This window comes from Amblyomma mixtum, chromosome 3 (assembly GCF_055824585.1).
Source record: "Amblyomma mixtum isolate Tamu chromosome 3, ASM5582458v1, whole genome shotgun sequence".
NCBI classification, from domain to species: Eukaryota; Metazoa; Arthropoda; class Arachnida; order Ixodida; family Ixodidae; genus Amblyomma; species Amblyomma mixtum.
Window position 1 is genome coordinate 264,001,971 of NC_143014.1, and position 25,967 is coordinate 264,027,937.

The following is a 25,967-nucleotide window of genomic DNA, read 5'->3' on the forward strand; positions in this document are numbered from 1 at the left end:
TGTGCTCAGAGGGAATGCTGGCCATGTAGTCAGTCTTAAAATACGACACTAAAATAAGTGCTTTAATGTGCTTGCCGGGCTCCGAACAAGCACGATGGTTTAGGTCACTGATGCTTAAGAAGCAAGCATATTGTGGATATGTAACTCAAGAGCTCGCATAGCACCACCGAATTATTCAAGAAGGCTGGCATTACCAAAGATTACCATAGGATACAAAAGCTTTAGTGTTCTTCAAGTAACTGCCTAAAAGGAGCAAGGAAAAAGAGACAAGCATAAATCAAGCGCAAAAAGCCTTCACTGCGTATACGAATGCCCAAGCTATGACTGGGGCGCATTGCATGAATTTACGTAAATGTTACATTACGCAGAAGCATCAAATGCTTTTATGCACTGTTCAGCTTCTTTCTGAATGTTGTGTTATGCGAGCATTGATAAGTTTTTTATGAACGCAAATTTTTTAAGCGAAATTTTTTATGCCTTTTTCTAACACATAGGGACATACAATGAACTAGGATAATTAAAATATATGCCAACGTTTTAACACTGCAGCTCATTGTTTGAATACCTGTATTGAATCTCCGTCACTTTTGTTCATTTCGTTCAGTTATTTGAAGATTCAATCCTTAATTTTAATCACGATATACTTAGCCTACTTCACTGGGTAGAGAACACTTACAGCCACATAAATGATACAATTTTTATTTCGAAATCTCAGAGGTTATTTATCATAGCTTCTGGGAGTAGCAATGCTGATTCATTTTTTCGCAATAAAAGCACAATAACTAAATTGCGCTATTCTTTACGTTTTAAATAACGCGACAAGTTATATAAAGCATGCTGCGTTACGCAAAATAATACTTCTGATTATGGTTGTTGATTTAATGATTTTTGTTTTATATATGGCCTCACACCCCAGAAGAGTTCACGAAAGAGAGAAACAGAGCAACTAGTCAATGACATCCTTCGATGGAGCAGTGGTTAAGCAGGAGAGCACCTCCTATCTTTGTCTTACCCTATATTATGTCTAACTGTAGAGTGTGGGACACGAGGTGAATTTTAAGCAAATTACTTCTATCTCTACTTTCCCTTAGCCGCAGTGAGGTTATCCGGTTTCGCACTCGCTACCTTCCAGCACCACTGCTAATCTGTTTAGGTGCAACGTGCGACTCATGTTTTATTGGGTGTACTTCGCATGATATCGTTCATGAGTGTCGCAGATGGTGTCAAGGTATTTTTGTGGGTGATGACTTGAGCTTGAACCCCAGTTTTCTTTCAAGCGATTTCTATCGTGGTTTATTCCGAACTAATGCGTTTGTCTAGGATGGAAGAATGAAGACTTCCCTAACTTTGTATGCCTCAATATTTCTCTCCTTAACACAGTCACACAAGTTGTCCTGTAAAGAAACTTTTGCAGCCCTCCAGTGCACACAACAGAGGAAAGCGCCAGGGTATCTACCTAATACCTAAATGGGAACTAAAGTGAACAATTTATTTTCCGAAAATTGGTTGTATAGGGGAGCAATTCACCAATTACAGCGGCTGAGCCTAGAGCAAGATTTGAAAGCACGCGTTCGTCGCCAATTTAGATACCTTGCTGAGCGCACGTTATTATAGTAACCCTTGTTGGGACTGGGTGTCAGAGCCAGGAAACGGTCGAGGCGACGGTGAGTCAAAAGACTTTTATGTACAGTATGTACAAGGGCTTTTACATGATACAAGGGCCAAGAGCACCACGGGCTAGCACAAAGAAGAGCGGCCCCGGCGGCGAGCGTAGCTCCGGTGTGATGGCTCTTCTGCTGCCCGTCTGCTGCGCGAGTTCAGCGCGGCTCCGTTTTTATAGCCGCCCGAGTCCGTTGCGGCAGCCAGCAGTTCAAATCCCCCAATCAGGTCACGGCACTGGCCGCCGTTCAAATTAGGCCAATGGTCGAGAGGCGACGGCCGACGAAGCGTCGTCGGGTCCGCACCGACGGAGAGGAGGGAAGGAGGAAGGGTCCGTGTCGGCGCCGGCGTGGCGGATGAGTCACGCTGCACGTCGCGACATGTCCGAGAGAGTCTGGGCCTGCTTTGAGCGACGGCGGGCGCGCAGCGCTTGTTTCCAGAGAGGCCAGCCAGCGAAATATGGGCGCCGGCACTACAGCACCACCGCCGCCAGACAATGCGCCACGAAGACGAGCTACTTTCGCGTGGCTCGGATGCGGGGTGCGCTCGTACGCCAGGCTCCTCCAAATTCTCGTCCGGTGTTCAGCCGCAGGTAGCTCCAGGGTCCTTTCCGAGAACGGGTCCCGCTCGTCAGGACAGGATCACTGCTCCGCAGCTTTGTCGCCCAGGTGACTGGATCAGCTTCGCTCGGTCCTTCGGAAGAGCTTGCTTCTCAGCATCGGTCGTTGATCGTTCTGCATGTTGCCAAGAACCGACCGACAACAGGCAACACCCAACACGAGCAAGTGCCCTCCATCACCCTTCAAAACGCCAGACTTAAAGGTCATAAAAACTCCGCTAGCAATAGTTCTGTCCCCTTTTCGCTCCTTCTTCAACAAGAGACACATGTGGGATACCAGAACTCTTAAAATAAAAAACTCAAACATAGTGTCAAACGCAAGCAACACAAGGAATGGAATGATTGTAAATTGGGTCCCTCGAGATCATTTCGGCAGGAAAACAATCGGCTGAGGCCGCGAATGAGGACATCAATCTTGCTCCGATTTACGAGCGAACTTAACGCGAAGTCACAAGATGTAAATCACGAGGAGGTCGAAGGTAGCCTTGCTCAGAGCGCACGGCTTAGTGCGTCTGCGTTCGCGTTTAGCTCGCCTTTCTTGTAACGAACGACAAGATTGTGCTCTTGGAGTATCATACTCCACCTCAGCAACCGGCCGCTCTTAGATGACATATTATTTAACCAGGTTAGTGGGCAGTGGTCGGTTTCTACTACGAACTTGGAACCGGCAACGTAGCAGGCGAGCTTCTGAACGGCCTACACCAGGCAGGCGCATTCTTTTTCAGAAGTGCTGTACGCCTCTTCACGGCAAGTCAACTTACGGCTTAGATACAAAACTGGCCTTTCATTGCCCTCATCATCCTCTTGGCATAGCACAGCTCCCATGCCCCGATCACTGGCATCACATTGAATTATGAAGCCTTTTGAAAAATCAGGCGCCATTAGAACTGGCTCCTCGCTCAAGGCTTGCTTCAGCATTTGAAACGCGTTCTCTTTTTTTTTTGGTTAGTCACTTCGGCGCAACCTAGCTGGCATTTAGCAGGTTTGACTGTGAGGCCGGCATCTTTCAGCCTGCTCAGCACGACCCGTAAGTGATCTACATGTTCTTCCCATGTGTTAGAAAAGATGGCGACATCGTCCAGGTACGGGAGCGCGTACTCGGACAGACCATGGAGCACGTGGTCCATTAGATTCGAGAAGCAATATGGCGCGTTTTTGAGTCCGAAACTCAACATGACTGGGCGGAACGTTCTGAATGGGGAAACGAACGCGGCGTAGCGGCTGGCGCGCTCTGTAAGGGGGACTTGCCAATAGCCTCGCACGAGGTCTAGCGTGGATATGTAATTCGACCCTGACACTGTCTCCACCCTTTCCTCAAGGTTTGGTATTGGATAGGTCTGAACCCGGGTTATCGCGTTTAGTCGCCGGTAATCAATACACGGTCTGGGATCTTTTCCCGGTACTTGCACTAGTATCAAGGGCGATGTGTAATCGCTCTCACCCGGTACTATGACTCCCAGGTCGCACATTCGCTTGATCTCACCTGCCATGATTTCTTAATGCACGGGAGAACAGCGATACGGCTTACTACGGATCGGTTCTTCTTACGTTAGCTCGATATCGTGCTCAATTAGCGTCGTCCTTCCGGGACGATCTGAAAACACTCTTTCGAACTCAGAAACAATCATTCTCAAGTCTTCCTTCTGGGCTTGGCTTAGACGTGGTTCTAAGTTAACCTGTTCTAACAGTGCATCCGAACCGCATTCCTTCATGTACGCAGAGGTCAGGATTTCTGCACCTTCCTCGTCCGAACCATTCAAAATCACATTCACGACAGCGTGACGCTGAATGTACGGTTTCATCAGATTACTATGATAGATTTTGTTTGGCCTTCTACCTAGTTTAACTTCGTAGTTGGTATCGGAAAGGTTCGATACCACGCTCGCTGGCGCCTCCCACTGGACCTCAAGCTTGTTTTTCTTAGACGGTCGCAGTATCATTACCTGGCTGCCCACTTCGAAAGTACGCTTCTTTGCTGACTTGTCGTAGTTCTCTTTTGACGATTCTTGCGCAGCCTTTATGTGGCTCTCGACACGATCTTTCGTTTTACCGATCCTTTGAAGTAGGTTAAAGACGTACGTGACCACGTTTAGTAACGTTGACCATGTTTGGGTCTTCCTCTTCGCCTTCCCACGACTCTCGCAGCATGCGCAGCGGTGTTCTTAAGCTCCGGCCGTGCACAAGCTCCGCAGGGCTGAAGCCTGTGCTCTTGTGGGGAGCGGATCGTAAAGTGAACATAGCTGCAGGCACGCAGGCTTCCCAATCGCGTTTGCGCTCAAAGCAAAGAGCTAGCAATATTCTTTTGAGCACAGAGTGCATACGCTCTACTGGGTTCGACTGCGGGTGATGGATCGAGCTGTGTACGACCTTGATACCGCACCTTTCGAAAAAGGTAGAGGTTAGGCAGCTGGTAAAGGCACTGCCATTGTCACATTCAATTTCCTAAGGAAATCCGACGCGAGCGAAAATTGAGAGAAGTGCGTCCACGACCTGAGGAGAATTGAGCTCCTTGAGAGGTATCGCTTCAGGAAACTTTGTCGCGACACACAGAGCAGTCAGACTATACCGACAACCGTTCTTGGACTCGGGCAGTGGCCCTACAATGTCAATTACCAACCGGCGGAAGAGTTCGGTTATGATGGGCACCAGTTTCATGGGCGCCTTCCACTTGTCTGTCGACTTGCCTACTCTCTGGCAAGTGTCGCAAGAGCGCACAAGGCCTTCAATGTCCTTCCAGCAATGAGGCCAGTAATACTCTTGGGCGAGTCTAGCTTTGGTCTTTTTCACGCCGAGGTGCCCTGCCCACGCGTTTTGGTGCGCCAGGTTCAATAGCTGACGGCGATACTTTTGTGGGATCAAATGCTGTTCGTACTTGCGACCACGGGCGTCAGCGTAATTTCGGTATCACAAGCCGGATTTCTGATGAAATGAAACATTCTTTTTCTTTGTTCCTTCTTTAGCTTTATCCAGCAAAGCTATTATCGAGCTATCTTCCTGCTGTTCCCGAACGAGCGTCGCTCTGTCAACCGTGCCAACTGTCGGAAACTGGGCTCAATGTGGAATTCGCCTCGCTCAGTGGCGTCGCCGTTACCTTCTCGTTGCCACTATCGTTGAAACTGTTTTCAGTTTCGTTAGCAGCGAGTTCTCCGCTTCCCTGCGAGTCCTCGATCTGAGGTTCCACCGACACCGTATCTAGGCTACAATGCTCATCTGCTTCCCTAAGCGGTGTTTCTCTCTCCGGTGCAAGGTCCAGTTTCTGCGAAAGCTTCCGCGCTTGAGATCGCGTAAGGGCCATGCATGCCACGCCGGCAAAGAACGATTTGCCTTTATCCCTCAGAAGCTGCTCTGAGCTGTTCGAAAAGAGGTAAGGAAAATGCTCAGGGAGGGCGGCAGACACGGCCGCCTCGGTGTTAAGCTGACCAAAAGGACCCTCAATGATCACTGTAGCGATCGGTAAGCAAGCACATTGCTCCTCGGCTACTTGCCTTATCCACGCGAATTCTCCTGTAAAATCATTCCGAGAAACTAAGGACGGGTGGACAACGTCCACAGTGGCCGCCGAGTCACGAAGGGCTTTGCACATCTTACCGTTCACACTAATCTCCTGCATATATGGTTCTAACAACCGCATATTCTTATCTGTCTGCCGAATCGTTGCAAAAGCAACCTTTTGTCTACAGTTTGCCGCGATATGTCCTTCCTTTTTGCAGTGGTAGCATGTCAAAGGCCCCCGTGACTCAAACGCACGTGCGGCATCAGCGCGCTGCTTAGGAGCATCGTCAGATTTCCTTAACTCCTTTTGTTCTTCGCCTACTGCCTCCTTTAAAGCAGACGCATCTTTTCGAAAATCGTGACGCGCGAACGGTTTCCTTCTATCTGGCTTCCTTAGAGAAGCATCCTTTGTTTCGGCCTTTTCTATGCGTAATGCCCTGCTGTGCAAGTTTCGGCGAGTGTAGTATTCCTCAGCCAGCTCTGCTGCCTTGTTGAGCTTAACCTCAGTAAGCCTATCCTGCAGCCAGAGCCTTACATCTTCCTGGATGCAGCGGTAGAATTGCTCCAGCGCAATGCACTCTACCACCTTATCACGATCGTCACAAACTTCCTCGCCCTTGAGCCATTCAACTACGTCGGCTTTCAGCTTAAACGCGAAGTCGATGTGCGACTCACTGCCTTTCTTCGCGTACCGGAACCTTTGCCGGAATGCCTCAGGTGACAGTTTATATTTCCTCAACAGGGCCTCTTTGACCTCATCGTAACTCTCGAACGCCTCCTTCGACAAACTCGTTATCACGTCAGACGCTTCCCCGGGAAGCAGAGCTAGCAAATTCTGTGCCCACAGCTCTCGCTCAATTACATTCCTCTCGCAGACATGCTCAAATTTTACGAGGTACTTTGCCATGTCCTCGCCTATTACGAACGGCGGCAGTTGGTCTTGGATTATTTGGCCGTTAGCCTGCACTGTCATTGAAGCTACGCTAGGCTCCGGCGAGCTTCGCAGCAACTCCATCTCTTTTAATCTTCTAATCTCTCGGCGTTCCTGTCGCTCTGCCTCTTCGCGCTGGAGGCGTTCTTGTCGCTCTCGCTCTCGCTCTGCGTCTTTGCGCTCACGGCGTTCATTAATCGCAGCCAAGGCCTCTTTGGATTCTTCAGCCGTTACGCCCTCCTTCCGCATGATCTCGAGAATCGCCTGCTTTCGTTTCGCACGGCCTATGGTCAGGCCTAGCTCTTCACAAATTTCGACGAGTTCCTTCACTTCAAGGTTCTCCATCGCGCACAATAGTCTCTTGAAGCTTGGCCTTTAAGAATTCCCTTGCGGTTCACTACTATAGCGCTACTAGCATGACACTCGCAGGTAATTCTTTCCAAAACGCCTCGTTTCCTCCCTCTGCACCAGCTTTCGTTTCAAAGCGCTCCGACTTGGCTCGAAACAGCAAAGCTCTCTACAGTGCTACACACACAGCCCTACTCTAGACTACAATCAGGTGTGCTAGAGCAGTCTGGCGAATTGAGGGGAAAACATCACGCACTCAACGCGCCGAGGTAGCTGACGCCTGTCGATCCCACAGCTGCCACCACTGTTGGGACGGGGTGCCCGAGCCAGGAAACGGTCGAGGCGACGGTGAGTCAAAAGACTTTTATGTACAGTATGTACAAGGGCTTTTACATGGTACAAGGGCCAAGATCACCACGGGCTAGCACAAAGAAGAAGAGCGGCCCCGGCGGCGAGCGTAGCTCCGGCGTGATGGCTCTTCTGCTGCCCGTCTGCTGCGCGGGTTCAGCGCGGCTCCGTTCTTATAACCGCCCGAGTCCGTTGCGGCAGCCAGCAGTTCAAATCCTCCAATCAGGTCACGGCACTAGCCAGCGTTCAAATTAGACCAATGGTCGAGACGCGACGGCCGACGAAGCATCGTCGGAGTCTGCACCGACGGAGAGGAGGGAAGGAGGAAGGGTCCGTGTCGGCGCCGGCGTGGCAGGATGAGTCACGCTGCACGTCGCGACATGTCTGAAAGAGTCTGGGCCTGCTTTGAGCGACGGCGGGCGCGCAGCGCTTGTTTCCAGAGAGGACAGCCAGCGAAATGTGGGCGCCGGCAACACACCCTATCCTGCTGCCTACCTTATTCACTCTCCTATAGATCAACCCGCTTTTCCAAAATCGTTCTGTCCATACTTGGAGCTCGTCGAACACGCAAGTCATAGCCAGGCCCAGACATGGTTTCGGTTTCACAAATCTAAAGTTATCGCACTAAATCGTACACCTGGAGGGTGACAATCCCGTCTCTCTGAGTTGCAGCGGGCACAGTGAGCATTAGTGCCACTCCGCTAGCAACCAGCAGCAACCGCTTAATACACCGAGGGAGCGTTGCATGTGGCACTGTACTACACTTGCGAGGTGAGAGAAACACAAGACGAAAGCGGAAGACGATCACGACATGAAAATTAAAACAGGTGGAATAAAACCACACATAAGACAGCAAATTGTTTAGTATGCACCTAACTCCGTAACAAATCCGCTGCAAAAGTGTTTAAGACGTATAAACTCCTTTCGCAACCGTTTTGAGCGTGCATAATGCAGACGGCCATTTTCTGTTCGATGCTTTGAAGAGCCATATTGTGCATATCAATCGATCTGAAAAGTGTGCTGACTACAGCGACAGTTGCCAGATGTGACTGCTCTAGGTTGGAATACTTTTGCGACCCAGCTTTAACCTACAGCGTCTACCGATCTCCGGGTTCGCTTCCCGATCGAAGATGGCGTGAGCACTCCACACTTCTGATTGGCTTAACTACGAACAGCTCATATGAGGTTGGCCAGGATGATGAAAGAAGCAGTCACAACAAACTAAAATGCAGGTAGAAGTCCTGGGCACAAAATGACCTAAATTTGACGCTACAATGTTCGTGGCGCAGAGGCACGGATTGGAAAAGCATACAAAAGCTGTGCTGGTCAAACCTATTAATTTGAAAGTATAATCATCGGGGATTTTGTTCTGTTACGGAACGGTAAACATCGCAACATCCTTTTTACCTCACTTTACCACCTCTCTAAGGCAAACCTACTTCCCTTTAAGCTCACTTGAGAATAATCGTCCCCTAAACTACAACTTTTCTATACTTAGTCCGTGCAAGTGCACATCGTTACGTACGCAGTTAATGCGGGTTGCGGCTGTGTAAACATCTGAAGCAATGTCTATTGAAAGTAATAGCCTAACGCTGGCAATATAGCGTACCTGCCCAGTCAAAAATTCCTTCAGCCTATCGGTCTGAAGGCTGAAGGAACCCGTAATTTGGGCCTGTTGGGCTGTTGGTGATGGGCCTGTTGGGCTGTTGGTGTTGGGCCTGTTGGGCTGTTGGTGTTGGGCCTGTCGGGCCTGTTGGTGTTGGGCCTGTCGGGCCTGTTGGTGATGGCCTGATGGTGATGGACCTGTCGGTGTCAGACCTGTTGGTTCTAATGGCGTCGGCCTGTTGGCACAGATCCTGCTTGCAGGTATCGGGATAGTGTTAGGCCTAATGAGGGACGCCAGTCCTAATGGCGCACCATAGATAAGTTTTTTCATCACTCAGAAATGTGTGCTGCACATTGCGCATGATAACATAGCTTCTTCGATTAGTGCATCGCAAGCTGTTGCAAAAAGGCAGCGCCTGCTACTAATAATATTTTCCAATTAAGCTGGCCAAAAGGGTCTGTAATGCCCTACGATATATATACTGACAACCAGATTTAGGGCAAACGAAAGCTTTATTATAAAATAGAAACCTGTAAAGAGGAAGATGATCAGCAGTCAGAGCAGCAGAACCGAGGCGAGGCGCGAGATGAGAAGACGACGATCGGCAGCTGAAGCAGCAGAGCCGACGCGCGGCGCGAGACGAGAGCGTGAACTGTTCCGGGACCGGACCTGTCCTTGCCCGCTCTAACCGGCCTTCACAACTGTCAATAAAGGCCGTTACATCTTGGTGGAGGTGCGGGGTAGCGGAGAGGCGTCTTTTCGGGTGATTTTGTTGAGGCGCCAGTAGTCAACGCAAAAGCGGATAGAGCCGTCTTTCTTGGTGACAAGGACGACGGGGGAAGCCCAAGGACTGTGTGATGGTTGTATGACGCCACGCTGCAGCATATCATTGACCTGGGTGTCGATAACCTGGCGTTCGGTGGCCGAGACGCGATATGGGCGTTGGCGCAACGGCGAATGGGCACCAGTGTCGATCCGATGGGTAACAGCTGAAGTGCGACCAAAACGGTGGTGAGAGAAGTCAAACGATGACCGAAACTTATCTAGCAGGGCCGCAAGCTGGGTCTTCTCCGGTGGCGAAAGATTTGTGTCGATTGAGCCCACAAAGACGGCCTCGGGAACGGGTTGAGGAGACGGTGAGGAGGAAGTAAGTGAAGACACTTGCAGGCGGCAGGAGTCGTCCTCAGAAGGGTCCCAGGCGACGACGGAAGCGAAAGGCTGGACACATCCCAAGCATTCACCATGAAGAAGAGTGGAGGGGCACAGGAATGGATTCGTCAGGGGCAAGGCGCTGCAGCCGGCTGAGACGGCAAGCACGGCGAATGGCAGGGGTAGACAGTGGCGAGAAGCAGAGGAGTCGGACGGGATGAAGATGACAGGGCCGTTGGATCCAGAGTCGCAATGAACAGAGGCGAGCACAGCAGAGCACGGCGGGATCATGACGTCATCAGCCACAGTCAGCTTGGAGCACAAGTTAGTGGAAGCGTTCACAGAGTCGTCGCCGAAGGGAAGAAGGGCGACTTCGGAACGAGCGCAGTCGATGACAACGTCATGTTGGGAGAGAAAGTCCCAGCCTAAGATGACGTCGTGAGACGGCCATGGGAAGACGATGAATTCAACAATATACAGAACGTCCTGAATAGTAACTCGGGCTGTACATGCCCCCAAAGGCGCAATAAGTTGCGAATTAGCGGCACGAAGCATAAAACCATATAGCGGAGTCATCACTTTTCGTAACTGGCGGCACAATTTCTCACTTAGTACAGATACAGCAGCACTGGTGTCAACAAGCGCGAAAGCATCGGTGCCCTCCACAGAAACCGCGATCAAATTTGTCGGAGAAAGTCGAGGTCTTGAGCTTGGTGACGAGCAAGCAGTTCTTGCCTCCGGAACTGCGGGCACTAGTTTTCCGAAGGGGGAAGAGGGACGACGGCGCATCGGGGAAACCGAGCGACGACGCGGAGATGGAGCACGGCGGCGAATAGACGGCCTGAGATCGGAGGAAGCAGTGGTCTCAGAAGGCGAAGTGCGGTGAAAAGGCTGGGGAGGGGCATAGGCGTAACCTCGAGGGTCAGTATTGGCAGCAGGGGACAACACTTGGCGGCGGCAGGGACGCATCACATGGCCAGGAATGCCGCAGACATAACAAATGGGTAGGTTGTCCGGTGTCCGCCATGGACGGAAACGTTGCGGTGGTGGCCAGGCAGGACGAAATGGTGTCGACTGCGGTGGATGCTGGTACGAAACGAACGTTTCTGGGCGGGGACGCCTGACGGCTTCGGCATAGGTAAGTGGCAAAATAAATTTATACATCATGACCTCCAATTTTTCGTTGCACGTCCCCCAGCTTCTGTGAGATGTGAGAGGTGCATGCGCACGGCTTTCAGTCTCTTCTCTGCGAGCTCCTTTGGTATGTCTCCCATGTAGATATGAAACAGAGCTGCACAATAGAACACAAAATAGGCCACATTTGAACACAACTAGATACATGATAAATGCAAAAGTGAGATTCAGAATTACCACTCTCATTGTAAAAACACAGAAACGAATGTTCGCCATTAAAGGGGCCATGAAGCCTACTTTCGTGCATACCCTTGTTGTAGCATTTAATTCCCAACACATTAACTCTTTCGCTACCGCGCCATAGGCGATCGTTCGCATATGATCGATTCAAATCGCCCGCGCAAAAAAGCTCATTTTGGAGCATCGTGGATGTGCTACGCCATCTAGTTAGCGAGCTCAACAACTTCTCTTTCCATTGCAGCCTTGGTTTCAGTGTTTCGACATGAGGGGTCGCCGTGAAAAATAAAACTTTGAACGGCCGCAGCAGCGTCCGCCAGAGAAAATGGCGTCCGCGTCGCCGCGCGCTCCTCGAAAGCGAAAGCTGACACCGAGGGCGTCGGCCGGTTTCGGTTTCGCTTTTTGCAACGAAAGCAGCGGTTATTAGTCGGGCAACAATTTACAAGCGTCGAATTTCGGTTTTGACAGCGAGACTTCTCCTCGGGAGCCTAGAACGCCAGCGCGTATTTGCATGTAAGTTCTGTTTTCGTTCGATGTGTGTTTTCTGCGGTGCATACGGTTTGTAATTGATGACAGTGGTTTATTTTTGTGCTTCAGGGTCTTGACAACGTATGGCGAAGACAGTTTGCCAAATGCTCAAGGTCGCGTCGCGTTTTTCAACCAAGACGACAGCTAGGTGCCCATATCGGCACATCGCTGCGGAGCGGCGCTCAGAGATTCGCTCGACTTCTCGACTTTTTTTTGATGCTCTTCACGGCGGAAATGATGAAGACCGTGTGCGGAAACACTAATAAGTATGCATGGATGAAAATTTTCAGCAAATTCGGCGTGACGGCTCATGGGAAGACGTGAATCTGTTGGATATTCTGATGTTCATTGGAATCATCATATACACTGGAATTGTTGACCTGCCACGACTGTATCTCTACTGAAATACCAGAATAATTTATTCTGGCCCTCTGCCATCAAAAATCATTTCTCAAAATTGCTTTTTTCGCTTTTTTGTTAGTTTTTTTTTTGCACGTAATGGACCCGGATGATTCAGTGGCGGCAGCTTCTATTTGCAAGACCTGGAAAGTGTCCTGGCTTTTGATCCACGTCGATAAAACTTATTTCATCGATTCTGATGTTTTAGAGCTTGCCTAAAATGCCAAATTTTATCAGCTGGCTTTCAGGGAGCAGTTCATTCAAGAAATATTCGGGTATGATGAGGGAAAAGAAGTCCATGCCCCCAATCCTCCCATAGAATCCATTCAACACCAACCGAAAAGAAGGAAAAAAATAAGAAATTGCAAGCTCGGCTCTCAGAGAACAAGGGAGGAACAAAGATAAAACGTTATGTGAAGCACTTGTCAGTCTACCTCTGCTTCACATCTTGACCCCTGATTGCTCTTCACAGTGGCACCACAGTCATGACCCCTGACTTGACAAGCCATGGAAAGTGCAGTAAATTTTTCTCATAGCTGAAACTGTGAATAATGACAGCTATAAACATGTGCAACAGTTTGTATATTCCAGTTTTCCTCTAATCAAGTTCGGGCTTAGTGCAGCCGGTAATTTTTGTTTTTGCTATATACTTTTTTTGTATTTTTAGCAAATTTCACAAATAAATGTTCATTTACTTTTGCACACACAACTGTTCTGTTTCCTTCATTCAGAAGTGTAACTAATAAGCTACAATTTCATGCATTGCAATATGTGCTGGGTGTATTAGTTCTTGTGAAAAAACATTTTCTTTCAGTACACTCCAAATTGGGCATTTTTCCGCGGTAGCGAAAGAGTTAAATTACAATACCCAAAACTTTCAGTTGATTCCGTGCGGCAGATATCTTTAAAACGATTTTCGTTTCCTTTGCGAACTGACTGCTTGTCTGGCAACCTCTGATTGCTGACGACACATGGGCCTACCCACTCCGCGTCTGCTGTGTGTTGTTGGATGCATTGAGATGCTTGCATGAAAACCAAAGACAGAGATTACTCGAAACAACGGGCAATGCTATTTATACATTCTGTGCAGATATGTCAATTGCACTATCTTTGTCGCAGCAAGATCGGAGAACGCGCACAATGACTTGCCACCAGTCGTTGAGAATGCTAATTTCACAACCAAATAGATAAATCAGGTTACTGGCAGAACGGATCTTAGCGAGAGCCACACAAACAGTGTGGAGATCTCTGAAAGTGCTGTGATAGAGCCTGCATGAAGAAACGTATGGGCATAACACACCTTGCAAAAACTAAACGTCACTTTTGCCCGACTTTGCAGTTTTGGATGCAATAAGGACATTGCAGTTGTTACAAACCTCGGATACAATGAACAGGATCTCCATGACTATCACGCTTTCTGTAAGTGAGCGCGACTGTATTTGGCTGAAGCAAAGTTTGATTGCCTAGGTGTTACTCAAAGCAAAGAAAAAAAAAGCACTAGCACCTTTCAGAGAAGACTTTTTCCGGTGTAAGTGTCGGTTTCGCCTCTGTTCTGCCAAGAGACTGGCACTTATTTGAAAGCACGCCAGTCACGCTGCGGCTCTTCAGCTCATCAGGTGTCCAATACACCTGAGTAGCACCGCGGCAGAACATTGAGTCTGTTGGTGCTCTCAGGAGCATCTGCCAGGCACCAGGCTCCATCCAGAGCCCACTGCCTGCATAGACCTGCAGCAAACGTGGAGAATTTCGCATTTGTACACATTAACAGCAGTGAATCAAGGGATTTTAAATATTTCATAACTTAAAACAAACAGCTGAAAAACATAAAAATTATGTAGGCATGAATGCACTCTTTTACAGCGAGCAGTGTCCAAAATCAGTAGATTTTTTATTTCTAGCCTTATAATTCGAAAAAAAAGAAATTGCTTGCGTGCAACATGAAATATATAGCACAATCTTCTGACAGTTCTAGCTTCTCTTCATTCCGAGTCAAATACCGCCAAAAGTTGAAATAATGTTCTCTGCCCCAATTCAAACAAACTTCAGAAATGAGAATAAATTTCACATACCAACAACTAGGCATACCTGACAGAACAAGGCAGCCTCCTCATGATCAAAAATTATTTGTGTACTAAGAATTTCCTCAGGACAAGAATAACTGCAGACCCATTATGGCATCGTCAGGTAATGAAGTACAAAAATGACAAATTAGAAATGCTGACCTGTGCCTTACATGATATTGTCTGAAACCACACATCTATGCTTTGCACACTACCCTTTTCGGCACACTTACTGGGACTAGTATAAGTTTCTACTGTAAGCTAGCATCATCCTCTAAACTGTACCCATTTCACTATGTACCAGCCCCAATTTAATTAAGAATCATTCACTCACTCTACTATGGTATTTGATACACTATATGACTTAAGAACACGCACAATCACCTTTCCATCATCCCTAGCAGAACCTATCACAGTGTCCTGCCCACCAGGCAGCTGGAGCTGGCAGTCCGCGGCGCTCTCCATCTCCTCGGCTGAGCATACTTTTTTGACAAGAAAAGGAAGTACACAAATATCAATGCACCTCAGCAGCACATATAAGCAAAAGCAAACTGAGTTCAGTTTGACATTGTGGGCTATCAAGTAAATGAAAAAAATTAAGTATTTTGCTCTCAAGGTAACAGTGAAAGCTTTGCACAGTAGAACCTCGCTGCTGAGTTGATGGGTGCTGCATTTTCCTGGCTGCTACACATTGTAGTGGTCTAGATCTGGCATGATGATAATAGGGTTCCATGCATTATAAACCCTGCTGTTCGTTGCATTGTAACTTCGGCCACATTCCTACACAGTAATACTTGTGAAATAACACCCCATGCCAGCCTAAATGAGAAACGGTGGCGGTCATATGTTTACTTCTAAAGCGGCTTTACTTGGCCTGGCATGTCTAGCACCACTGTGTTAGGCAGACGGCATTCAGACAGGCTGTGCCTCATCATCAACAGTGGTTGCACTTTTTTGAAGCAGTAGCTTCACTGCTACAGGTGCACGGCTGAGATCGCCATGTACGCAACATGACCTTCAAGTCTGCCACAAATAAAATAAACAAACAAATAAACCTCACAATCAGTGGGATTCAAACTCAGGTCCATTGGGCGAGAGCCAGGTGCGCTAACCACTAAGCTTCAGACCCACGGTGTGACAATTCAATAAAACTGGAGATATACAGGGTGTCCCAGCTAAAAGTAACCAAGCTTGTTAAAAAGAGGATGATCCCTAGCCGAGTGAGACCAACTGAGGGTTGTTGATAGTCACGTGTCCTAGTCTGCAGTATTTTTTTATTATGCAAACGTGATTAATTAGCAAAGACTAATTAGCTAACTTTTTAATTATTGCTTTCAGGAAGAAATTGTCAATGCAGGAGTTGTAGATCCCATAGAAAAATAATCGTTTGCCTTGTTTGCAGCTAAGTACCACTGATACAACTTCTTTTATCTGACTTAAAAGAAAGCCCGCGAAATACAAAAAGAACCACGTGATAGGGAAGCAGTTACAACGCTCCCAAACGAGCGATCAAGCAACGACATCCGCTTATGTTTGCAACGCTGTCCCGTACAGCTTTTGGCGTCTTGAGGAGGTGGCGAGATATGCACCAGGAACTGCTTATGTGTCATGGAAAGTGAGCGGGTGCTGCTTTTCAAGGAAGTGAAGCGCGGCTCGCATGGAGCGCTTTTTCACGCGTAACCTCGCCTCGAGTGATAGGAATGTGGCCGTGCCGCTAACTTGCACCGTCACGCGCTGAAGAAACGGTCGCCCTAGCGCCGATGCGAGAGTTAATTACGTATATCTCGCAACCATCACAAAACGCCGAACCCCGTTCGGGACAACGTTGCAAAGATAAGCGAATGTCTTTGCTTGGCTGGTCGTCTGGGAGCGCTGAAACTGCTTCCCTATCACGTGGCTCTTTTTGTATTTCGCGGGCTTTCTTTTAAGTCAAATAAAAGAAGCTGTATCAGTGGTACTTGGCTGCAAACACGGCAAACGGTTATTTTTCAAAGGGATCTACAACTCCTGCATTGACACTTTCTTCCTGTAGGCAATAATTAAAAAGTTAGCTAATTAGTCTCTGCTAATTAATCATGTTTGCATAATAAAAAAAAATACTACAGACTAGGACACGCGACTGGCAACAACCCTCAGTTGGTCTCACTCGGCTAGGGATCATCCTCTTTTTTACAAGCTTCGTTACTTTTAGCTGGGACACCCTGTATATGTGCTTCTTGTATACTAACTGCTAGGTTACACAGCCGCTCATGCAATATCATGGTAATTTGTGATTCGAGCGATTCATGATTGATCAGTGACAGGCGATTTCGAGAGGAGTTTGAAGAGGAATAACAAGAGGAAGACGAAGAATACAAAGAGGAAGATTAGCGCTCCACACGCAGAAAATCTAACACCACGGGTATAGGAAAAAATCAGCTGTGGTTTAGCTTCGGTTAAACCTGGTGAGAAGCAGTAGTTTCACGTAGCTACGTGCGGCAAAGTCCAAAGAAACAACAATCTTTCAACAAGCCGAGAAACTAGAAACAAACAAAGCTTTGCAAAGCGCAGCCACATGAAGCTACCGCTTCTCGCCATGTTTAATCAGAGCTAAACCACAGCTAATTTTTTCTTCACCTATCCTTGTTTCTTTGTAATTGTGCTGCTAGTGTTAGTGTGGCTGGCGCGATTGATTTTGTCCTTCCGCACCTCATCACATCTTTTGTGACTTCTGGATGCACACAGCAGTGGCAACAAAGAGGACGAGGGCTAGCCTCCGCTGGAACCAACCATTATGTTGGCTGTAGCGGCATTAGACATTCTCAGAAAGTATGTTTGCAACGATCGCAACAGCCACATAGCCCCGTAAATTCTGGAGAAATGAGTAGTCCTCACCGGACGTAAGAAAATGCAGCAGACAATGCTGCATGATTTTTTCAAGTGCCAGCACTGCAATAAATGTGTTTAGTTCTTCATTCCTGTCATTTTTAAATTTGTCCTACTTCCTGCCTCTAATGTTTCCTCGCTCTTGCATTTTTTTTTTTTTGTAGCAAGAGCTATTGGTCGCAAAGTAGCATTTTCACTGCGGCGGTGGTCACACCGTGGTCACACCGCTTCTTGCGCCGCTGCCTAGCAACCGTTGCCAGATGGAGCCGCGCCATCTGGTGCAACGTCAGAGGAGGAGGAGAGCCAGAGATAGCAGTAGGCACAGCAAGAGACCTCCCAGGTCTACGTATGCATTTACTGGACACCCAGAAATCACGCACAAGGGACCGGGAACAGGACTGCCCACGAGGCTGCTGGCGCGCAGCTAGAGGAAGACCGTCGGCATTGCCTTAACGTGAGCCGACCAACTCGGACCACCCTTATCATTCTCCCATCCCGCTCATAATACCTGACTCTATCATCACACGCCTTTAACAAGAGCAGAGGGGTTTGTCGTGGGACTTTGTCCCAGACATTACTCCATCCATTCCTTCTGGACTTTCTCGCCCGGCCCAAGTTCTCGCTCACAAGGTGCGAGCCGGTGCAGCGTACACCCCGGACATCCCGAGTCGATGGCACCGAACCAGGATCGGCTGCCCCGATTGCCCTGCTGACTCTGTTGATTTGCACCACCTGATCTGGACCTGTCCTGGCACTGCGAGCCTCTGCGCCTGCTACACCTCTGCCTACCACATCCAGACATACGATGACTGGACGGCCCCCAGTACCGACGCCAAGCGCAAGCTCAGTGCCCTGCTAGACTTCATGTCAGAGACCGACACCCTCACCTTCACCTAACCAACCCACTTCCCCCTTGGGCCTCAGGTCATCCTTGTGATTAAAGATTTATGAATGAATGAGCAGCGGCCTGTATAAGAGGGCGGTTCGTTGAAGCTGTTGTGGCCAGAGATGGAGAGCGAGTCGGAGAGGCTGAAACAAACCAAGCTTAGCTGTTGGAACGAAACAAGGCAAAGGCGACGAGACCGAGGAAGAACATGCAGAACGTCTGAATAAGCGACGCCGTGAAGATGCAGCTCGACGAGTTCGCCTAGCCAATGAAGGTCCATTACCTCTCGCTACGTATGTCTGGCATAGCTGAGCTAAGCCACAGCCAATTTTTTTTAGTCCCGTGAGGAGTACATCAGCAGGGTTATGCTGTATTAAAACTTGTAGAAACATTAATACTATGAGAAACACATCTCAGTGAAGAGTTGATCGGCTGCTACACTAACAGTAGTAAAGCTTTTTGACGGGCTAGTTGGTACATATTCATATTTGAAAGGGTGTGCGCTAAAAAAGACGTACACAGGAAAAAGATAGAGACGACAGGAAAGAAGCGCAACTTCCAACTTTAATGACGACAAAAGAAGCCAGGCGCACATATATATCCGCTGATAAACAGATATGAGCTGCGTGATGGAGCGTGACCCCATCAACCAAACATAAGACAGCGCAAGAAATGCATATCTAAGTGACATTAAAAGAAACACAAGAAAGTGAACATATCAAACACCTGCCGAGGTAAGGTAAAAAAGTGGGATTCGTATCGGCTGACAACAATGCATAACAACATGGGAAAACAGAGCTGTATGAAAGATGACACTGAAAAAGAGGATAACACCATAAAAAAGGCTAACAACATGACGAAATTTTTAACAAAGAACAAGTGAAAGATGGAGATAAAAACCGTGTAAAGGGTGGTAAATAAAGGCACATTGGAACATCTAAAAGGACACTAAAACATAGAGAGGCGAACGGGTTAATAGTCTAGATGTACCCATCCAGAAAGGCAAGTTCATTTCTAGACAGGTTAATGGAAGGCGTGCTAACGCACTTGTCTTTCCTGAGGTGAATAAAAAAGGCCTCGATTACTTCTCTTTCTGTCTTGTCCTGAGCCTTAGCTAGAAACTTGGTTTCATTAAACTTGGGGTAGCAGTTCTGGCAACTGCTGCAGTGTAACGGAAGGTTACCTCCAGACCTGTTCTTCATGGTGACGTTGTGCCTGCGGGCGCGCTCATTGAAACATTTCCCGGTTTGACCCACATAAACTTTGCCGCACGTCAAGGGAATCTCGTACACAACATTGGCAGTGCATTGTGTGTACACGGTTTGATGCTTGATATTACAGGCCTTCTTAACACGCTTCCTGGTCACCATCGGACATAATTTCGCCAGTTTGCAAGTAGCCGAAAAAACCAGCCTAACCCCGTGACGAGACGCAACTTTCTTTAAATTGTGTGAAAGACCATGCAGGTAAGGTATAACCTGCACAGGTTTCCGTTCTGTTTGATGTTTAGCATGCTCCGAGGCGGTCAAAGGAGCTGAGACCGGATGCCTCGAAATATTCTTTTCAGGTAAAACGCACAAGCCTGCTTGTCCACCACGTGCCATTGTGTCTGAAAGGGATACGTGGCAAAAAGTTGTGGGTGACTTCCTTCGGTGCCAACTGGACAGAATAGCTGGCGCTTACCCTTACCGCGTTCGAAGCTCAAAGGAAGTGGTGCAGGTACTGGAGGGAGGCAAGGTATCGGCCACAACTGGTTTTTCAATTGACGTTGAGGACTTATTTTACTCTGTGCCTCACGACGGGTTGTTGGATGCTGTTCGTGAACATTTGGAAGAATTTGACGAAGTCAGGTTTCAAAATCCTGCCGGTGTCACAACTGAAAAATTTCTGGACCTACTATTGTTTTATTTGGATTCCACTGTTATTTGCTTCCAGGATGAGTTTTACTTGCAAAAAGCCGGAATTTGTATAGGTTCCTCAGTCGCACCGGTCTTATGCGAAATTTTTCTGGCGTCATTTGACCGGCGCCTTGAAGCTAGCTTGAAGGACACAGGGATAACACGTATTTTCAGATACGTCGACGATTATCTTGTCCTTCTTAACGCACCTTCATACTGTGCTGCTGATACACTTGTAGTCCAAATTCTCACTACCTTCTGTTCTTCATCGAGGGGTCTAAAATTCACGCATGAACGAGCAGATCATGATCGACTCCAGTTTCTTGACTTACAGCTTATTTTTACAAATGATCATGTGTGTTGGTCTTATCAGCCGCACTCAAAGAAGTCACTTTTGCCCTATGATAGTGCCCACTCCAAGCTGGTAAAGCTTGGCATAGTATCTCTTTGCATGAAATCTGCATTAGAAAAATCCTGCGGCCACAAGATAGGTGAAAGTTTCCAGTGCCAGATCGACCGAATTTCTGCTGCAGGTTACCCTGCAAATCTGGTCACGAACATGTCTGAAAACCTTTTGCAAAAAATTAAAAACTCGGACCATGCTAAACATCAAACAGAACGGAAACCTGTGCAGGTTATAGGTACCTTACCTGCATGGTCTTTCACACAATTTAAAGAAAGTTGCGTCTCGTCACGGGGTTAGGCTGGTTTTTTCGGCTACTTGCAAACTGGCGAAATTATGTCCGATGGTGACCAGGAAGTGTGTTAAGAAGGCCTGTAATATCAAGCATCAAACCGTGTACACACAATGCACTGCCAATGTTGTGTACGAGATTCCCTTGACGTGCGGCAAAGTGTATGTGGGTCAAACCGGGAAATGTTTCAATGAGCGCGCCCGCAGGCACAACGTCACCATGAAGAACAGGTCTGGAGGTAACCTTCCGTTACACTGCAGCAGTTGCCAGAACTGCTACCTCAAGTTTAATGAAACCAAGTTTCTAGCTAACGCTCAGGACAAGACAGAAAGAGAAGTAATCGAGGCCTTTTTTATTCACCTCAGGAAAGACAAGTGCGTTAGCACGCCTTCCATTAACCTGTCTAGAAATGAACTTGCCTTTCTGGATGGGTACATCTAGACTATTAACCCGTTCGCCTCTCTATGTTTTAGTGTCCTTTTAGATGTTCCAAAGTGCCTTTATTTACCACCCTTTACACGGTTTTTATCCCCATCTTTCACTTGTTCTTTGTTAAAAATTTCGTCATGTTGTTAGCTTTTTTTATGGTGTTATCCTCTTTTTCAGTGTCATCTTTCATACAGCTCTGTTTTCCCATGTTGTTATGCATTGTTGTCAGCCGATACGAATCCCACTTTTTTACCTTACCTCGGCAGGTGTTTGATATGTTCACTTTCTTGGGTTTCTTTTAATGTCACTTAGATATGCATTTTTTGCGCTGTCTTATGTTTGGTTGATGGGGTCACGCTCCATCACGCAGCTCATATCTGTTTATCAGCGGATATATATGTGCGCCTGGCTTCTTTTGTCGTCTCTATCTTTTTCCTGTGTACGTCTTTTTTAGCGCACACCCTTTCAAACTACACTAACACTGATGGCTAAAAAGATAACTGGTGAAATAATGAGGGCTAAGTGACAAGTGACAACCGTGGCCGCAGTGGCTCAGTGGTTATAACGCTTGGCTGCTGACCCAAATGACGAGAGTTCGATCCAGCTGCGGCAATGGAATTTCGATGGAGGCGAAGTTCCAGGGGCCCGTGTGCTGTGCGATGTCAGTGCACGTTAAAGAAACTCAGCTGGTCGAAATTTCCGGAGCCCTCCACTACCACGTCCCTCATAGCCCGAGTCGCTTTGGGACGTTGAACCCCCATAAACGAGCCTTAAAGACACAGCAGAACACTGCGGAGCGAGAGCAGTTCAGAAAAATCGCATATCCTGCCAAAAATGAAAGGGGCAGTACAGCAAGCCTCATAGGCAGTGCAAAAAGAAAAAAAAAAGACGTCAGGTTCAATTAACTGCGCATCTGCTGAAGGACAGCAGGAACACTGTGCCAGAAAACTTTTCAACCTGTACACGGTACAACGCCTAACAACTGTGAATGTACCAGACAACCAGAATAATGCTAATATATTTTGTTAATTCACAAGAAAGGGGATGTCAATCAATTAAAAAGCTTTTAATTATTAGATAACTATGGGAAAGAAACATGAAGCTTAATGAAAAGGCTTGAAATGCAACTGAAGGCAGGACGGCAAGCTATCGAAAGGTATAGATGTAATCACACAGTAGAGTAGGAGAGCGACACAAAGTAGAGATAAAAAGTACAGAAAGAAATGAGGCCTGGGAAGGGTATGTAACCAATTTCAAGAAAGGTCAATGTAGCACATACAGTCAAAGTTAGGGGCACAGCAGAGATGGTGGAAGGATGAGAGTAGAAGTTTCAGGGGATAAGACGCCCTCAAGTGGCACAGGACAGGGTTAACAGGCGCTCATTGGACAAATCCTTTGTTTGCAGTGAACAGTTTCTTAGGCCGATTTGATTATGAAAAATAAAAAATGGCATGCATCACAAGAAGGTTCGCTCACCAAACTCGTCTGGCCCACTGCCACTCGCCCCATCGATGGATGTCATTGCTGGGGCCAGTTCTGTGAATTAGGTTTAGTTAGAGTTCATGTCCTTACACCAAAATGCACATCAAAGGTACCGTAAAAACCCGCGTATAATACGAGGTTTTTTTCCCATAATTAGCGTCCTAAATTTCCACCTCGTACTATTTGCGGATCCGAATAAAAATTTTCGAAGTTGCTCGATGTTTTGGTTTCGTTTTTGCGGCGTGGCTATGGCTTCGCTTCGCTATTGGCGCGTGGCTACGGCTTGGCTTCGTTACTCTCGACAAATGACGTCACGACGTCGTTTCTTTGTTGATCCGTTGGGTGCGCCGGGGGGTCGCGGTGTGCCGTGCGCCTGTTGACAACACACGTGCTAGCATGTAAGGCACGCTTCGTGAAGTGGATATTGTTTTAGAGAGCACGATGTCACGGTCTCGAAAACAGTACTCGGCTACTTTCAAGCGATTTTGGCTGCGGAGAACATCGGCAACGGTGCGGCCGGGAGGCAGTTTGGTGTCGTCGAAGGAAGCATTCGTGGATGGCCACAACAGAAAGAAGCCCTTTTCGTGTGCAGCGGAATGCGACAAAGCTTTCGCGGCCGTTTGATGGTTGTGTAAACAAACCGTTCAAGGACGCAGTCAGGCGGTGCTACGCAGAGTGGATGCACTCAGGTGAGCCTGCAGTGACGCCAACCGGGCGGCTGAAGCGGGCTTAAGAAGTGCAGCATCTCGAACGCCCTCGATGGCACGGAAGATGAGTACATTTGGGATGATTTGTCGGACAAAGAAATGTTCGAAGAAAGCGCTACTGAAGAACAAAGTAATTGAAGTGAAGTGCGGGATGCGATTTGAATAAATGTCTTCTATGAGCTTGTGTTACTCGTATTATAAGCGGGTGAAACTTTTTTTCCCATTTCGCGTCTCTAAATCTTAGCCCCGTATTATATTCGGGTTCGTATTATACGCGGGTTTTTACGGTATATTCACACAACGGATGAGGTCGCAAAAAGATCTCTAGCATCACCTCAAGTAAAGGCAGTGTCCGCATGCTGAAAGCATTCACACATGAGATGAAAACAGCAGATCTTGTCCTAATAGAAAAAAAACGCCCTCCTCTTTCCATCTGCAGACACCAATTGGTTGGCGTCAATTCGCGACGTCAAGCCACATAATGCACAGTTCACCCTCAAGATTTGCAATTCAGTCCACCGTGCGAATTCACCTTAAGATGACTTCCAAGAGCACTTACTTTAAGCTCTAAGATATACATGCATGGTGACACCTACAACATGCAATTTGATGAAGTAGCTTAGCTAAGAAAAAAGGGATGAGCAGCACACATGTGAGCTACTCAGGAACAAGAACCAGAGCTAATGTTTTAAACAGTTACTAGGCACATTACCATAGCATGAAAATGCACACACACCTCTCAACTGGCATGTTAGAAATACAAAACACTTCAGTAAACTATCTACACAACAATAGCACACCTTGCAAACATACACCACCTGGACTTTGTGTTTCCCAAATATAAGACATTCATTTTGTGCACAAAATTGCAACAAATAAACAAAGTAGCAGTGCCACCTAATTGGCCATTTAGAAACAAGGAGCAGAGGTATTATGAACAGCAGAGTTAGTTGTTGGCCTGGTTAGCATCACTGATTTAAGTTCATAGTTTTCCAGCCCTACGGAACACACACACATACATGAGCCGCCACGGCAGTTCAGTGGTTATGGTGCTCGGCTGCTGGCCTGTTAAGACACGGGTTCTATACTGGCCGCGGTGGTTGCATTTCGATGGAGGCAAAATGCTAGAGGCCCGTAAATGCAAACTGCATGCAGGAGATCTAAAGAATGAGGACAGGTTCCAAACTTGTCAAGCACTGCAGTGATTGTACAGAGATTTTCAAGTGTGAAGATCCTTAGCAGAAGCAAGCCACTTGTGAAGGAACAGAGACGCATCATATTAAAAAAGCTGGTTCACAATGTGCGAGCAATACTTCAGTTGTATCATATAACACAGAAATGATGTTTCTTTCATAGTTTTGATGATAAAGGTGTGATAAGTTTGTTTTTTTCCTGCTCCGCTGGTCTGAAGGCATTTAAGCAGTGTCTGCGCCGTTAAATAACCAGTTGTCAGTGAGTGCTGTGTTTTATCCTTCTTCCCAACTTCAGTAAAACGGCAAGTTGAAGAAAACAGCGCAGCAACAGGCACAAGAAAGAAGATGGGACAGGTGCTGACTAGCAACTGAAGGTTTATTGAAAAGGAACACATAAAATATACTCTCTTCACAACCAAGAGCATGCATGAGCTGCGCGAACAACACTTATAAGCTATCAACTTCAGTCATGGTGGTCAAGATTCAACAGTTCACAGCCATGAACGGCCATCCGTCCTTGTTAATGATTGTGAACTATTGTATCCTGACCACCATGACTGAAGTTGACAGGTTATCAGTGTTGTTTGCGCAGCTCATGCACGCTCTTGGTTGCGAAGAGAGTATATTTTATGCATTCCTTTTCAATAAACCTTCAGTTGCTAGTCAGCACCTGTCTCATCTTCTCTCTTGTCCCTGTTGCTGCGCTGTTTTCTTCAAGTATCCTTCTTCCCTTCTTTGGTCATGCACCGTTGCACTGGAAAACTACAAATTTAAAGTACTCTCAACATTTGCCTGAACAATTTAGCACGTCTAAAATATGCTTATCTTCTGGTAGCCTCCAGCTGCTCACGATGATGGTCTCTTCTAATTCATGATGTGACAAGCAAAGCTGCATCCCTGCAAAAAAAAGAAAGAACCAAAAATTTCCTAATATAAGCATCTTGGTGGGCACACGTCTAATAACAAATCTTTTACAATCCTCAATGAGCACAGACATTGGACAGCTCTGTACAAAGAACTTATGTCCAGTCATTTGGCTCAAACCAAAATAGTGAGAAAAAAATCCGCCCTTCCCTGGCAGCGCGAGCATATTTTAACAGCCTGAGCAACAAATTGTTCTGAAAGTGGCTAAAAAATGCATTCATTACATAAAAGACATCGACTATTCATGCCACCTAAAATTCCTCCAAAGCAAGCAAATAATGTACAAACAAAAATTCTCATTCCCGCACCTCACAGCAATGGCCAGTGCTGCTGTCTCGCTTGAATCCTGCCTTACAAGCGGACCTACTGGTGTCAGCC

The 25,967-nt window shown here is 47.3% G+C and overlaps 1 protein-coding gene and 1 pseudogene across 1 annotated transcript; both read right to left on the bottom strand.

Annotated features, from left to right (window-relative positions):
• Positions 1-6,525: 6,525 nt before the first annotated feature.
• On the bottom strand, positions 6,526-7,046 carry LOC149354607 (uncharacterized; annotated as a pseudogene).
• Positions 7,047-13,351: 6,305 nt separating this feature from the next.
• Positions 13,352-25,089, bottom strand: LOC149354608 (BEN domain-containing protein 5-like). Its single transcript, XM_089583438.1, has 3 exons — positions 22,760-25,089; positions 14,895-14,992; positions 13,352-14,175 (listed from the first exon to the last, which is right to left on the bottom strand). The coding sequence occupies exons 1-3, from the start codon at positions 22,803-22,805 to the stop codon at positions 13,948-13,950; spliced, it is 372 nt and encodes a 123-aa protein (XP_089439564.1). The 5' UTR covers positions 22,806-25,089; the 3' UTR covers positions 13,352-13,947.
• Positions 25,090-25,967: the final 878 nt, after the last annotated feature.